This window comes from Scylla paramamosain, chromosome 16 (assembly GCF_035594125.1).
Source record: "Scylla paramamosain isolate STU-SP2022 chromosome 16, ASM3559412v1, whole genome shotgun sequence".
Taxonomy (NCBI): domain Eukaryota; kingdom Metazoa; phylum Arthropoda; class Malacostraca; order Decapoda; family Portunidae; genus Scylla; species Scylla paramamosain.
In genome coordinates this window covers 24,620,548-24,633,765 of record NC_087166.1, presented here as the reverse complement: position 1 = coordinate 24,633,765, position 13,218 = coordinate 24,620,548, and the positions used below count along the sequence as shown (strand labels likewise).

General features: G+C 42.1%; 1 protein-coding gene across 1 annotated transcript in view; it reads left to right on the top strand.

Moving 5' to 3' along the window:
- Positions 1 to 9,940: 9,940 nt before the first annotated feature.
- LOC135108172 (uncharacterized) overlaps positions 9,941 to 13,218 on the top strand; it is a 28,298-nt gene continuing 25,020 nt past the window's right edge. Inside the window, exon 1 of the mRNA XM_064018938.1 lies at positions 9,941 to 10,152. Coding sequence (XP_063875008.1) covers positions 10,011 to 10,152 — 142 coding nt within the window. The 5' untranslated portion in view covers positions 9,941 to 10,010. The remainder of the gene's footprint in view (positions 10,153 to 13,218) is intronic.

Below are 13,218 nucleotides of genomic sequence, written 5' to 3'. Positions count from 1 at the left end.
TTGGCATCTAGTGAATCACGAACGAAACTATTGGCATCTAGTGAATCACGGACAAAACTATTGATATGTAGTGAGTCACAAACAAAACTATTGGGATATGGTGAGTGACGAGCAAAACTGTTGGCATCTATAGAGTGACGAACAAAACTCTTAGGCTGGTACCCGCCTGGTGAGTGCTGGCGTGCGTATGGGTGAGTGATGGTACATAACATCTGCCTGGTAGGCTTTGCCTCAGACAGCAGCACCCTTAGGCAGTCATCACGAATACTCTTCATGAACGTGATGGAGCGGATGTTGAGAGTGGATGCGAAGACCTTGATCCAGCAGCTGTGTTCGGCTGGGTGGGATTAGCCACGGGTGCGTGGCACTGACTGGCACGCTTGTGGACCGACCTGCCCTTCCCTTTTCAGTGTCTTGCTACCGCACAAAACAATTAATATTCTAAGGAAGAACAAACATCAGCGGACGTGTTGGACAATGCGAGACTATAATAAACTACAATGCCTAATCTAAAGTGTGAGGCGTAGATAGTAAAAGCGGAGACCACTCCCCACCCCCCATCCACCGTTACCTACCGCCGAGGCTGGCAGGAATGGAAGACCATGCAGCATTGATGAGTTGCATAAATCTATTTTTTAGACATTAGAACTATCACAAGTACAAGTAACAGCAGGGCAACACGAGTAGTGTAAGCGGCAGGCGGGGTGGTGGATGGGAGAGCGCTGCAGGGCGTCGTGCTAAACGGAAGCACACTTCTCGATAGTGAGCTTTCCATTACGTTTTAGACAATACCTCTCCCTACACTTCTCAGACCGTGTGTCCCATACTTCCCCGGAGCTGCAGCGACAATGGAATCCGACACGGCCACAGGTGTCTGAAAAGTCTAAGACCATTGCGAAAAGTGCTGGTGGAGGCCCAAAACCGATAAGTGCTTGCACGCAAGAGTACTCTTTATACCCATTGCAGGAGGCACAATGCTGGTTTCTAAATCTGACATATCCATCATATACAGCGGCAGCGTAAGACTGACATAAGATCTGATCGCGATGGTCTGCTCCTGAATCATTACAGGTCTTCACGGCGGGAAGGCAGGATGTGGTGTAGTTCCTTATATCTTCAGGGATCACAAACTTAAAGAAACAAGGTTCGAAGGATGAAGGACCCAGACTAGGTGTAATGATGCCCCACTCCCCCTCATGGAACCCAATAGTATAATCGTTGTCAGGCATATCCTCCTCTGTGGGGAGACTGGGACATTCAATCTGAGCGTACCACATTCTGAGAGAGGCTGTGTCCTCGTCGTTACAGAGGGCACAGTAGTGGTTGACATAGGTGATGGCAGTGGTGGTGCTGGTGACGGGGAATTGCTTGGAGTCGCCAGTTTGTGTGTTTCCCATCAGACATAACGCCTGCACCTCAGTATTGTTCCATTTATCCAAACATTTGGCTCTCATGTACACACTTTTTCCATTATATCCATCATATATATTGTATGAATCAACACACTCATATTTATTGACGTTCTTCGTTTGTTCAGCCTCATCGTAATATTGAGAGTCACGGCAGCAGTCTCCGTACAGCCTGCAGGTGGCGTCACAGGAGCACCCTCTGGCATCACTGAAATCAGGCATGAAGCATGAGTGATGCAAGGGACACAGTAACTCACTATTATTGAGTGTGGCCTCACCTTGCACGGAAACACACTTGCCGTAACGAAACTCTTCATCTGGTCGAGGGCAAATTATCTGTCTGCATTCATTATTATGGTCCCCCACTTCTCCAAGACCACAAATAGAAAATGACATCATCAGGGTGTTCTCCAGATTTAGGAGCATGGTGAGTGCAGGGTGAGCAGGAGGGAAAGCAGCAGGAGCATCAGGCTGCACACAAGTAAACTGTTTATACCCATTGCAGGAGGCACAGTGCTGGTTCCTAAATATGAGGTCTTCATGATAAACGGCGGCGGTGTAAGACTCACATAAGGACCGATCGTGTTGGTCTGCCTCTGCATCGCTGCAAGTCTTCACTGTGGGTAGGCACTCTGTGATGTAACGACGCTCACTGAGAGGCACTACAAAGTGAGTACGGCAGGGCGTGAAGGCTGAGACATCACGGGAACCACGAGGAATGACGCCCCACCTTCTTTCATTGTACATTATGTCATAGTCGTCACTGTTAGTTAGTGGAAGATGATCAGTAAGCGTGCCATTATCTTCATAATGCACCGCTTCATCATTGCTGTAAGCTGGAAGGACTGGCACTGCGTCACACACCATATAGACGTCCCATGTACTAAGGTATCTTGGGTCCTCACCGTTACAGACAGCACAGTAAGTGTTGGCATAGGAGTGGTTAGGCCAAGTGGTGACAGGAACGTCGTAAATAGTGTCCTGTATAGTGTTTCCCCTCATACAGAGCGCCTGCACCTTTGCGTTGTCCCAGTCTTCCGCACACTTGGCCTTCACGTACACGTGTTTTTCTGCCAGCGTATCTGCGACACACACGTACTCGTTCACGTTCCTTCTCTGCTCATCCAGATTGTATTGTTCAGAGTCGCGGCAGCAGTCTCCGTGCTTCCTGCAGCTGGCGTCACAGGAACATTCGAGATGGGAGGAGGCATTAGATGTGCCGCGGGAGGAGCAGGAGTGTTGGGAGGGGCACACTGGCTCCTGGCGGTGTGGCTGAAGGACATCCATGCCAAGACACAGCGCCGCCATTGCCGCTGCCACCAGGACGCTCCGGCACAACATGATAACCCGCTGGCCTTGGGAGAGGCGCCAAAATGTTTACAGGAGAGACTGGAAGTTCAGTACTCCACACCAGTCCACACTGACGAGCCTACTGCCGGTTTCCTCTCAGCCAGTATTCAGCTGCTGCCACACGTCAGATCAGCGAGTCGGCTGTGGCTAGACTCCTTGTTCCAAGCGGAACGCAAGTCCTTATTTGTCGCCTTGGACGAGCCAAGACTTAATGGGATACTGAGGTTGGCAGTACGAAATAAATAAAAAGTACCATCATACGTATCTCAATTAATGCAGATCTATACTATATATTTTTTTTTATTTTACTTATTTATTTATTTATTTTTATTTATTTATTTATTTATTTTTTCTTATAGGCAACACAACACAAGATAAATATTCAAAGCCAGCGAGACGTGTGGCGCCAGTCCCTCCAGCATATAGCAATGGCAAGGCAGTGTATCAAGAAGGTATTGGCACGCTTACTGATCACCTTTCACATACTAGCAGTGACGACTATGATATTATGTACACTGAAGGAAAGTGGGGCGTCATTCCTCGTGGTTTATGTGATGCCTCACCCTTAAATAATGCTTATTTCAATTAATGAAAATTTGTACTGTATATTTATCTAAAGGCACTGGTCATTGCTTCTGGTCAGTGGTGCTACAAGGCAACAACGCGAGAGAAAGGTTTGAACTCCGCGAGACGTGTGGTGCAACATTAGTCTCTATGCTCACGTTGCATAATGGCTATTTTCAAAATATTTAGGCCAGTAGTGTGTCTTGGAAACATCCTACCTGGCAGCATATTTTTTTTTTTTTTTTACTGTCTCCATGTGCATTGTGCTGATTTCTCCGTCCTGCCCTGCCTTCGACCTTCAGGGTGCCAGTTCTTGCATACTAATGCTTGCCCAGTCTCTCACGTGCCAAGCTATCATCTGCAGCTTGTGTCTTCTCTTGTATCACTTAGTTGAAATTCCTTCAATCCCTGCTCTCTACCTCTCCCATCCACTGGCCTCGATCCTTTTAATTATGTCCTTAACTCTCAATCTATCCCAATCTTCTATTTTTTTTTCTTTTCCATCTCTTTATATATATATATATATATATATATATATATATATATATATATATATATATATATATATATATATATATATATATATATATATATATATATATATATATATATATATATATATATATATATATATATATATATATATATATATATATATATATATATATATATATATATATATATATATATATATATATATATATATATATATATATATATATATAAAGGACTGTGCTGTGAACTTATCATTAAACCCAGCTGTGACCTCACTGAACGTTTCCCTTTGTGTCTCACAACACAAGGGGGTAGTCACAGCCTGCCCTCTAAAGACAATTCTCTTCCTCCATACGAAACTACAAGCACCTAATAACACACACACCCTTCACTCAAAAATTTTAAAATCATGGCGACTCCTACACCAGCCTCGGAGTCCCCATCTGGGGAGGGGACCATAAATGTCCCCACGTCGGACTGCCTTTCTGTCGACGACCCTAAGTGTCTTGACACCCCCCTCAACTTTTTCTTCATTAACTTCTGCAACATTCGCGGTCTAAGATCTAATTTTCAATCTGTAGAACACCACCTCTCCTCTTCTAAACCTCATCTTCTTTTCCTCACTGAAACTCAGGTGTCTGAGGCAACTGACAGTAGCCCCTTTTCTGTTTCCTCCTACTTTCTCTATCCTCATTTTCGATCCAAAGCTGGATGCTGCGTTTATGTGCGCAATGACTTAATCTGCTCTCGTGCCCACGCTCTTGAATCTTCCGAGTTTTCCACCATCTGGCTACGACTACAGAGTCACTCTGATACTAAATTTATCTGTGCTGTATACCTCTCTCCTAACTCCTCTGACAATAAGAAATTCTTTGACTACTTAACTTCCAAAGTGGAGCACATTCTGACCCTCTTCCCTTTTGCAGAGATCTCCATTCTAGGAGATTTCAATGTTCACCACCAGCTTTGGCTTTCCTCTCCCTTCACTGACCATCCTGGTGAACTAGCCTACAACTTTGCTATCCTCCATGACCTAGAGCAATTGGTGCAACACCCTACTCGCATTCCTGACCGTCTTGGAGATACGCCCAACATTCTTGACCTTTTCCTGACCTCTAATCCTCCTGCTTATGCTGTCACCCTTTCTTCTCCGTTGGGCTCCTCCGATCACAATCTCATATCTTTATCTTGTCCTATCACTCCAATCCCTCCTCAGGATCCCCCTAAGCGAAGGTGCCTCTGGCGTTTTGCCTCTGCCAGTTCGGGGGACCTGAGGAGGTATTTTGCTGATTTTCCTTGGAATGACTACTGCTTCCGTGTCAGAGACCCGTCTTTGTGTGCTGAGCGCATAACAGAGGTGATAGTGTCTGGCATGGAGGCGTACATTCCTCACTCTTTTTCTCGTCCTAAACCTTCTAGACCTTGGTTTAACACAGCTTGTTCTCGTGCTATACATGATAGAGAGGTGGCTCACAAAAGGTACTTAAGCCTTCCATCACCAGAATCTCATGCACTTTATATTTCTGCCCGGAACCATGCCAAGTCTGTTCTCCAACTAGCCAAAAACTCCTTCATTAACAGAAAATGTCAAAACCTTTCAAGATCTAACTCCCCTCGTGATTTCTGGCATCTAGCCAAAAATATCTCCAATAACTTTGCTTCTTCTTCTTTCCCTCCTCTACTTCAACCAGATGGCACCACTGCTATCACATCTATTTCTAAAGCTGAACTCTTTGCTCAAACCTTTGCTAAAAACTCTACCTTGGACGATTCTGGGCTTGTTCCTCCCTCTCCTCTACCCTCTGACTACTTCATGCCACGTATTAAAATTCTTCGCAATGATGTTTTCCATGCCCTCGCTGGCCTAAACCCTCGGAAGGCTTATGGACCTGATGGAGTCCCTCCTATTGTTCTCCGAAACTGTGCCTCCGTGCTTGCATCTTGCCTAGTCAAACTCTTTCAGCTCTGTCTGTCAACATCTACCTTCCCTTCTTGCTGGAAGTTTGCCTACATTCAACCTGTTCCTAAAAAGGGTGACCGTTCTAATCCCTCAAACTACCGTCCTATTGCTTTAATTTCCTGCCTATCTAAAGTTTTTGAGTCTATCCTCAACAGGAAGATTCTTAAACATCTATCACTTCACAACCTTCTATCTGATCGCCAGTATGGGTTCCGTCAAGGCCGCTCTACTGGTGATCTTCTGGCTTTCCTTACTGAGTCTTGGTCATCCTCTTTTAGAGATTTTGGTGAAACTTTTGCTGTTGCCTTGGACATATCAAAAGCTTTTGATAGAGTCTGGCACAAAGCTTTGATTTCCAAACTACCCTCCTACGGTTTCTATCCTTCTCTCTGTAACTTCATCTCAAGTTTCCTTTCTGACCGTTCTATTGCTGCTGTGGTAGACGGTCACTGTTCTTCTCCTAAATCTATTAACAGTGGTGTTCCTCAGGGTTCTGTCCTGTCACCAACTCTCTTCTTATTATTCATTAATGATCTTCTAAACCAAACTTCTTGTCCTATCCACTCCTACGCTGATGATACCACCCTGCACTTTTCCACGTCTTTTCATAGACGTCCAAGCCTTCAGGAGGTAAACATATCACGCAGGGAAGCCACAGAACGCCTGACTTCTGATCTTTCTAAAATTTCTGATTGGGGCAGAGCAAACTTGGTATTGTTCACTGCCTCAAAAACTCAATTCCTCCATCTATCAACTCGACACAACCTTCCAGACAACTATCCCCTCTTCTTCAATGACACTCAACTGTCCCCCTCTTCTACACTGAACATCCTCGGTCTGTCCTTTACTTATAATCTGAACTGGAAACTTCACATCTCATCTCTAGCTAAAACAGCTTCTATGAAGTTAGGTGTTCTGAGACGTCTCCGCCAGTTTTTCTCACCACCCCCCCCAGCTGCTAACTCTGTACAAGGGCCTTATCCGTCCATGTATGGAGTATGCTTCACATGTCTGGGGGGGTTCCACTCATACTGCTCTTCTAGACAGGGTGGAATCAAAAGCTTTTCGTCTCATCAACTCCTCTCCTCTAACTGACTGTCTTCAGCCTCTCTCTCACCGCCGAAATGTTGCATATCTAGCTGTCTTCTACCGCTATTTTCATGCTAACTGCTCTTCTGATCTTGCTAACTGCATGCCTCCCCTCCTTCCGCGGCCTCGCTGCACAAGACATTCTTCTTTCTCTCACCCCTATTCTGTCCACCTCTCTAACGCAAGAGTTAACCAGTATTCTCAATCATTCATACCTTTCTCTGGTAAACTCTGGAACTCCCTGCCTGCTTCTGTATTTTCACCTTCCTATGACTTGAATTCCTTCAGGAGAGAGGTTTCAAGACACTTATCCACCAATTTTTGACCACTGCCTTGACCCTTTTACGGGACTGGCATTTCAGGGGGCATTTTTTTTTTTATTGATTCTTGTTGCCCTTGGCCAGTGTCCTTCTTACATAAAAAAAAAAAAAAAAAAATATATATATATATATATATATATATATATATATATATATATATATATATATATATATATATATATATATATATATATATATATATATATATATATATATATATATATATATATATATATATATATATATATATATATATTTTTTTTTTTTTTTTTTTTTTTTTTTTTTTTTTCAAGAAGATTTTGTCCTGTTCTCCATCAATGTCTCCTTCGCCCATCCTTCTTTATTTAGGCCCTCTAATCTCTTTATGAAAATAAATTTTCCGTGTATATATATTTTTTTTTTCTCTGAAGGAACTCCAGCCTATTTCTACTTTCACTGCCTCTGGACATGTGGTTTCTGGCTCTCCTAATGTCCCTTTGCCCATCATGCCTTATACTTTATCAGGTTGTTGGGTGTCTTCTGTGCATCGTATCACTTCTGCTCCAATGACCATATAAAGCTTGGTTCAACAGAGGCACTCTTGCAATCAGTGGGTGGAACTTCGAGTCCTTTTCATCACCCCTACAATAGCTCTAGTTTTCTTTCACGCGCTTAGCTCGTTCTCTAAAGGACATTTAGTAGGAACTTACCCTATTTCCCTTGCAAGATGTAGAAGTCAGTATATTTGTCTATCCCCACCACAAGTTAGTGAAAAATGAGGCCCACCCTCACTCTCCACAGGATGCATAAAACTAGCTGGGTGCTGGTCGCAGCCTTCATGGAAGCTTAAAGGAGTCATTTCAACTACCTGATAGAAGATTACGCAGTGAATTCCTTTTCTTAGGAATATTGTAGTTTCCACGTCTAGTCATTATCAGATGTGCATGTACCCAAAGCTGTTTCTCATCCTTGCAGCTACCTCACCTTTAACACATTATGTGTCTTTAATTTTTTTTTTTTTTTTTTTTTATGTAGGAAGGAAACTGGCCAAGGGCAACAAAAATCCAATAAAAAAAATGCCCGCTGAAATGCCAGTCCCATAAAAGGGTCAAAGCAGTGGTCAAAAATTGATGAATAAGTGTCTTGAAACCTCCCTCTTGAAGGAATTCAAGTCATAGGAAGGAGGAAATACAGAAGCAGGCAGGGAGTTCCAGAGTTTACCAGAGAAAGGTATGAATGATTGAGAATACTGGTTAACTCTTGCGTTAGAGAGGTGGACAGAATAGGGGTGAGAGAAAGAAGAAAGTCTTGTGCAGCGAGGCCGCGGAAGGAGGGGAGGCATGCAGTTAGCAAGATCAGAAGAGCAGTTAGCATGAAAATAGCGGTAGAAGAAAGCTAGATGTGCAACATTGCGGCGGTGAGAGAGAGGCTGAAGACAGTCAGTTAGAGGAGAGGAGTTGATGAGACGAAAAGCTTTTGATTCCACCCTGTCTAGAAGAGCAGTATGAGTGGAACCCCCCCAGACATGTGAAGCATACTCCATACATGGACGGATAAGGCCCTTGTACAGAGTTAGCAGCTGGGGGGGGTGAGAAAAACTGGCGGAGACGTCTCAGAACACCTAACTTCATAGAAGCTGTTTTAGCTAGAGATGAGATGTGAAGTTTCCAGTTCAGATTATAAGTAAAAGACAGACCGAGGATGTTCAGTGTAGAAGAGGGGGACAGTTGAGTGTCATTGAAGAAGAGGGGATAGTTGTCTGGAAGGTTGTGTCGAGTTGATAGATGGAGGAATTGAGTTTTTGAGGCATTGAACAATACCAAGTTTGCTCTGCCCCAATCAGAAATTTTAGAAAGATCAGAAGTCAGGCGTTCTGTGGCTTCCCTGCGTGATATGTTTACCTCCTGAAGGGTTGGACGTCTATGAAAAGACGTGGAAAAGTGCAGGGTGGTATCATCAGCGTAGGAGTGGATAGGACAAGAAGTTTGGTTTAGAAGATCATTAATGAATAATAAGAAGAGAGTTGGTGACAGGACAGAACCCTGAGGAACACCACTGTTAATAGATTTAGGAGAAGAACAGTGACCGTCTACCACAGCAGCAATAGGACGGTCAGAAAGGAAACTTGAGATGAAGTTACAGAGAGAAGGATAGAAACCGTAGGAGGGTAGTTTGGAAATCAAAGCTTTGTGCCAGACTCTATCAAAAGCTTTTGATATGTTCAAGGCAACAGGAAAAGTTTCAACAAAATCTCTAAAAGCATTATGTTGAGATTTATGTTGTTCGTTCTAGTTTTGTGTAAAACCATTGCCTATGGCCATGGTGTTATCATGTAGCTAATTGTCACTCAGAGCAGGCGTTCATTTTTAATTGTTTATATATGTATAGGCCTGACCTTTCACTTCCTTTTGCCATTGGTGTGTATCGCAGTCTTTATCTTTAATCTATTCCCGTTCCAGTGTCTCAGTCATTTTATGTAATTTTTGTGCCCTTAGATATTATTTTGTTGTGTTCTTCATCTAATTTAAGTTGCTCCTCTTAGTTCTAGGTATTTCTTTCAGTTAATCATTTATGTTATCTTCTTTGTGTGTGTGTGTGTGTGTGTGTGTGTGTGTGTGTGCAAAGCTTGTACCTTTTTGCAACGGCTCCTTTGCTCCGGTTTATACTCATGATATTTATGTTTAGCGACTTTCTTCAACACTTATTCGCTTTTTCACATCATTATTATTAGTTAATATTTTGTGTTAGTGTTTTGGTGGGCGGTGAGGATGAGAACAACGACGGAGAGTGGACAGTGCGTTTGGCGGGAGCGAGCGAGCGGGCGGCAGCAGCAGCAGCAGCAGCATGGAGGCATCAGCTCGGGCGCCGCCGAGGCCTGAAGAGATCTCCTCGCGACTCAACCAGCTGACCCTGGAGCTCATGGCGGCAACCAATCGACTCATCGACAGGGAAATTTTTCAGGAAAACACAACTAATGGAATTGCTGGTAAGGACCTTGGGTGTCTTCCTCGGCTCAATCTTCCTGCGAGTTTAGTTTTCGTTGTTTTGTTTTTGAATGAAGGATGGACATAGTGATTTTCGTAGTTATGAGTGGATGTTTGATGTGCCTTTTTACAGTCATGGGTAGATATTGCATGTGGTTGTGTTTGAAGGCCGTGGTCGAGTCTTGGCATGTGATGTTGAGGCCATGGACTGCACGAGGCCAACAGCACCTTGCCACCCCTTTGGTGTTGAGTGAATAAGAAGATAAAAAAAAATCCTAGGAAATAAGGAAGCTGCAGCAGTCAGGCCTATTCGTGGCATACCCATCCTCCTCACCACGGTTCTATCTCACTCGTACCGTGTGAAGTGATGACATTTTGAGTCCAGACTGATTTTGATGAGACAGACAGAGTACATGTTTATCCAGCATTCCTTTGTGTATATCACCTTGACAAGGCATGGAATTGTTTTTCTGCAGCCTGGCGCCATCATGTCCCTGGCTGATTCTTTATCTTTGTTTCTTCAGGTCCTGCTCCACCAAAAAAAGTAGTGCTTTACAGAGCCTCCAATATTTTAAAGAATAAAGCAACATATAAAATCTGACTATTGAATAAATATATTTACTTAATGTCAAATTATAATAATCAAGCTAGGTTCACCTGTTATATAATAAAAACTTTCTTGTATAAGAAAAACATTATGAATATTTATTACACTGACAGTAGAAGTAGGATTACACTGAGAACTTTGGATAAAATGACAGAGTAGATACTAGCCCGCAGGAACTCATGATCTGGTGACTTATTGTCTTTCAAGGTAGGCTTGATGATTGCTGACTACCCACTTTGGGGAAACTTGCTTTTCTGATGCTTAAGTTAACAACCATCCATATGACCTGTCAGGTTTAACAAACAAGTATCATTGCAAACATCTGACATAGGCAGTATATATGTGCAGCAGTATGTCTTTCTTGGCCTCTTCAATAGTGAGCCGAGGTCCTCCATGCTAACCTCTTGAAAGCAAGTCAGTTCTTCAGATAGTGTTTGGAAAATACATCTGCTGTGGCACAGGTCCATCCCCTTTAAGACCATTTACAGTATTCACAGTCTTATCAGAAAAATCTCATAAAGTTATCAGCTAGATCCTTATCAGAATAGTTATCAGGAAGCTTCTTTCTATTCATATTTCTAGACAGTTTGTCTTGCAAACAATAGCAGTACAATTTTTTTGGTATTTGAATTTGCTTCCACTAATTTATCTTTGAAGTAGGAAAATTTACATTTCCAAATTTTCTTATTTACATTATTCTTCGCATTTATGTTCTCCCTTCTTGACTGTTCCGTATGCAGTCTGCACCACTTCCTTTCTTTACAGTGTCTAACTCTAATAACATTCTCGATATCAGTGTTAGACCGAAGAGTGTGATCTTTCTCTACCACTACTTCTCCACCACAGGACACATGCTATTATATTCCTTGTTTAATATACTATTGTATAACACAGCCACAGAGCTAACACATTCTTCCTTGCATCCATCATTATTATTATCATTTGAGTGAGGACTAGTACCCAGAATTTATTTATTTTTTTTTTCTGAACACTTGTTTCAATCAGTAGGTTAGAATCTAAACCACTGTTATTCTTAAAAGTAATTGTTTTCTGACTCTTTACACCTTTTTGAATGTTGATATAATACTGTACATAATCAGCTTATAATAAGGTGATATGAAAAAAATTTGGTTCCACCTCCAAATAATAAATCTTTCCCCTCATCAGCAATACAAGATTAAATCCATCATATGTCTAGAACAAGATGTTATACATGCCACTTTGCCAGAAAATTTAAAGGAGTCCAACATATCATCAACTCTTTGCTCTAGTGGTCAGTGGTGTAATCAGGCCACAAATTGAATTCTCCACAAATATATACTTGACCATTTACATCCTCAATGCCTTGAAGGTATGTTCTAAATTCATTAAGAAATAGGTTATGGTTTGTTACAGGAAGTTTATGAAGCACTAGAAATGTGAGCTTTTTATTATTTACCATAAAAATAAGACACATGTGTTCAAATGTATTGAATCTAGTAGACTCAAGCACTTTAATGTGTAGAAATGTGTTAGATATATATATTCCCACACCACCACATCTGAGTCCTTGGAGTGTGCATAAAATGGTGAGCACTTGGTGTCATCCTGGATTTTAGCTTTGTCAGACTCATTTAACCACATTTCTACAAGAGTGAACACATCAAATGCCATCCCAGCTATGAGCTCATTTATCTCTGATTTTATTACCAACTGACAATGTTTATGAACCTACAGTGAAGAATATTGTTGATTTTAGTATCCTTGGCCTGTCATATCTTTGATCTTATTTTCAGCTCAAGTGATTTAGTCCTTACTATTAACAGCATGGTTTACATCTGGTCTGGAGTGTCTCATGCAGTTAATACACTTCCTACTCTCACTGATACACTCCTGTGTCTTGTGGCCTCCAGCACAATTAGCACAGCTCACTACATCTCCATTATGTTTAAATTTATAATCCTTATCAATGTGACAATACCTCTGACAGTGATAGCAGTTTAAATTATGGTATCAGGCACATTTCAAGCACACCACATCACCATTCTTGTGTATTAGTTGCCTTACATCAGGTGAACATCTTAGTATGTTGTGTATAGTACCACTAGCTGTTGCCTCAGTGAATACAATTTTAATTTTGTCTTGCACCTTCTCAACATTGTGAAGGTAACTATTCTTAGCAATCAAGTATTCAACTACCTCTTCTTTAGTCTCCTCCATAGACACATTACATATCATTATCTTAGGCATAAACTTCTTTTGGACAGTCATTTCCATATCTTTCATTCCACTGCCAATTTTCCTAGCAGCCAGCTCCCTGTCAAACCCATTGGCAAAGTTCCTTATAACACTACCACCCTTAGTGAACCTTGTATAAACCACGCACATTCTTTAGCACCCCAGCCAACTCTACAACTATCGTACTTAGCTTTTCATATTCTTTATAGCATATTGGAACTTTGTTTCCACATGGTTTACACAT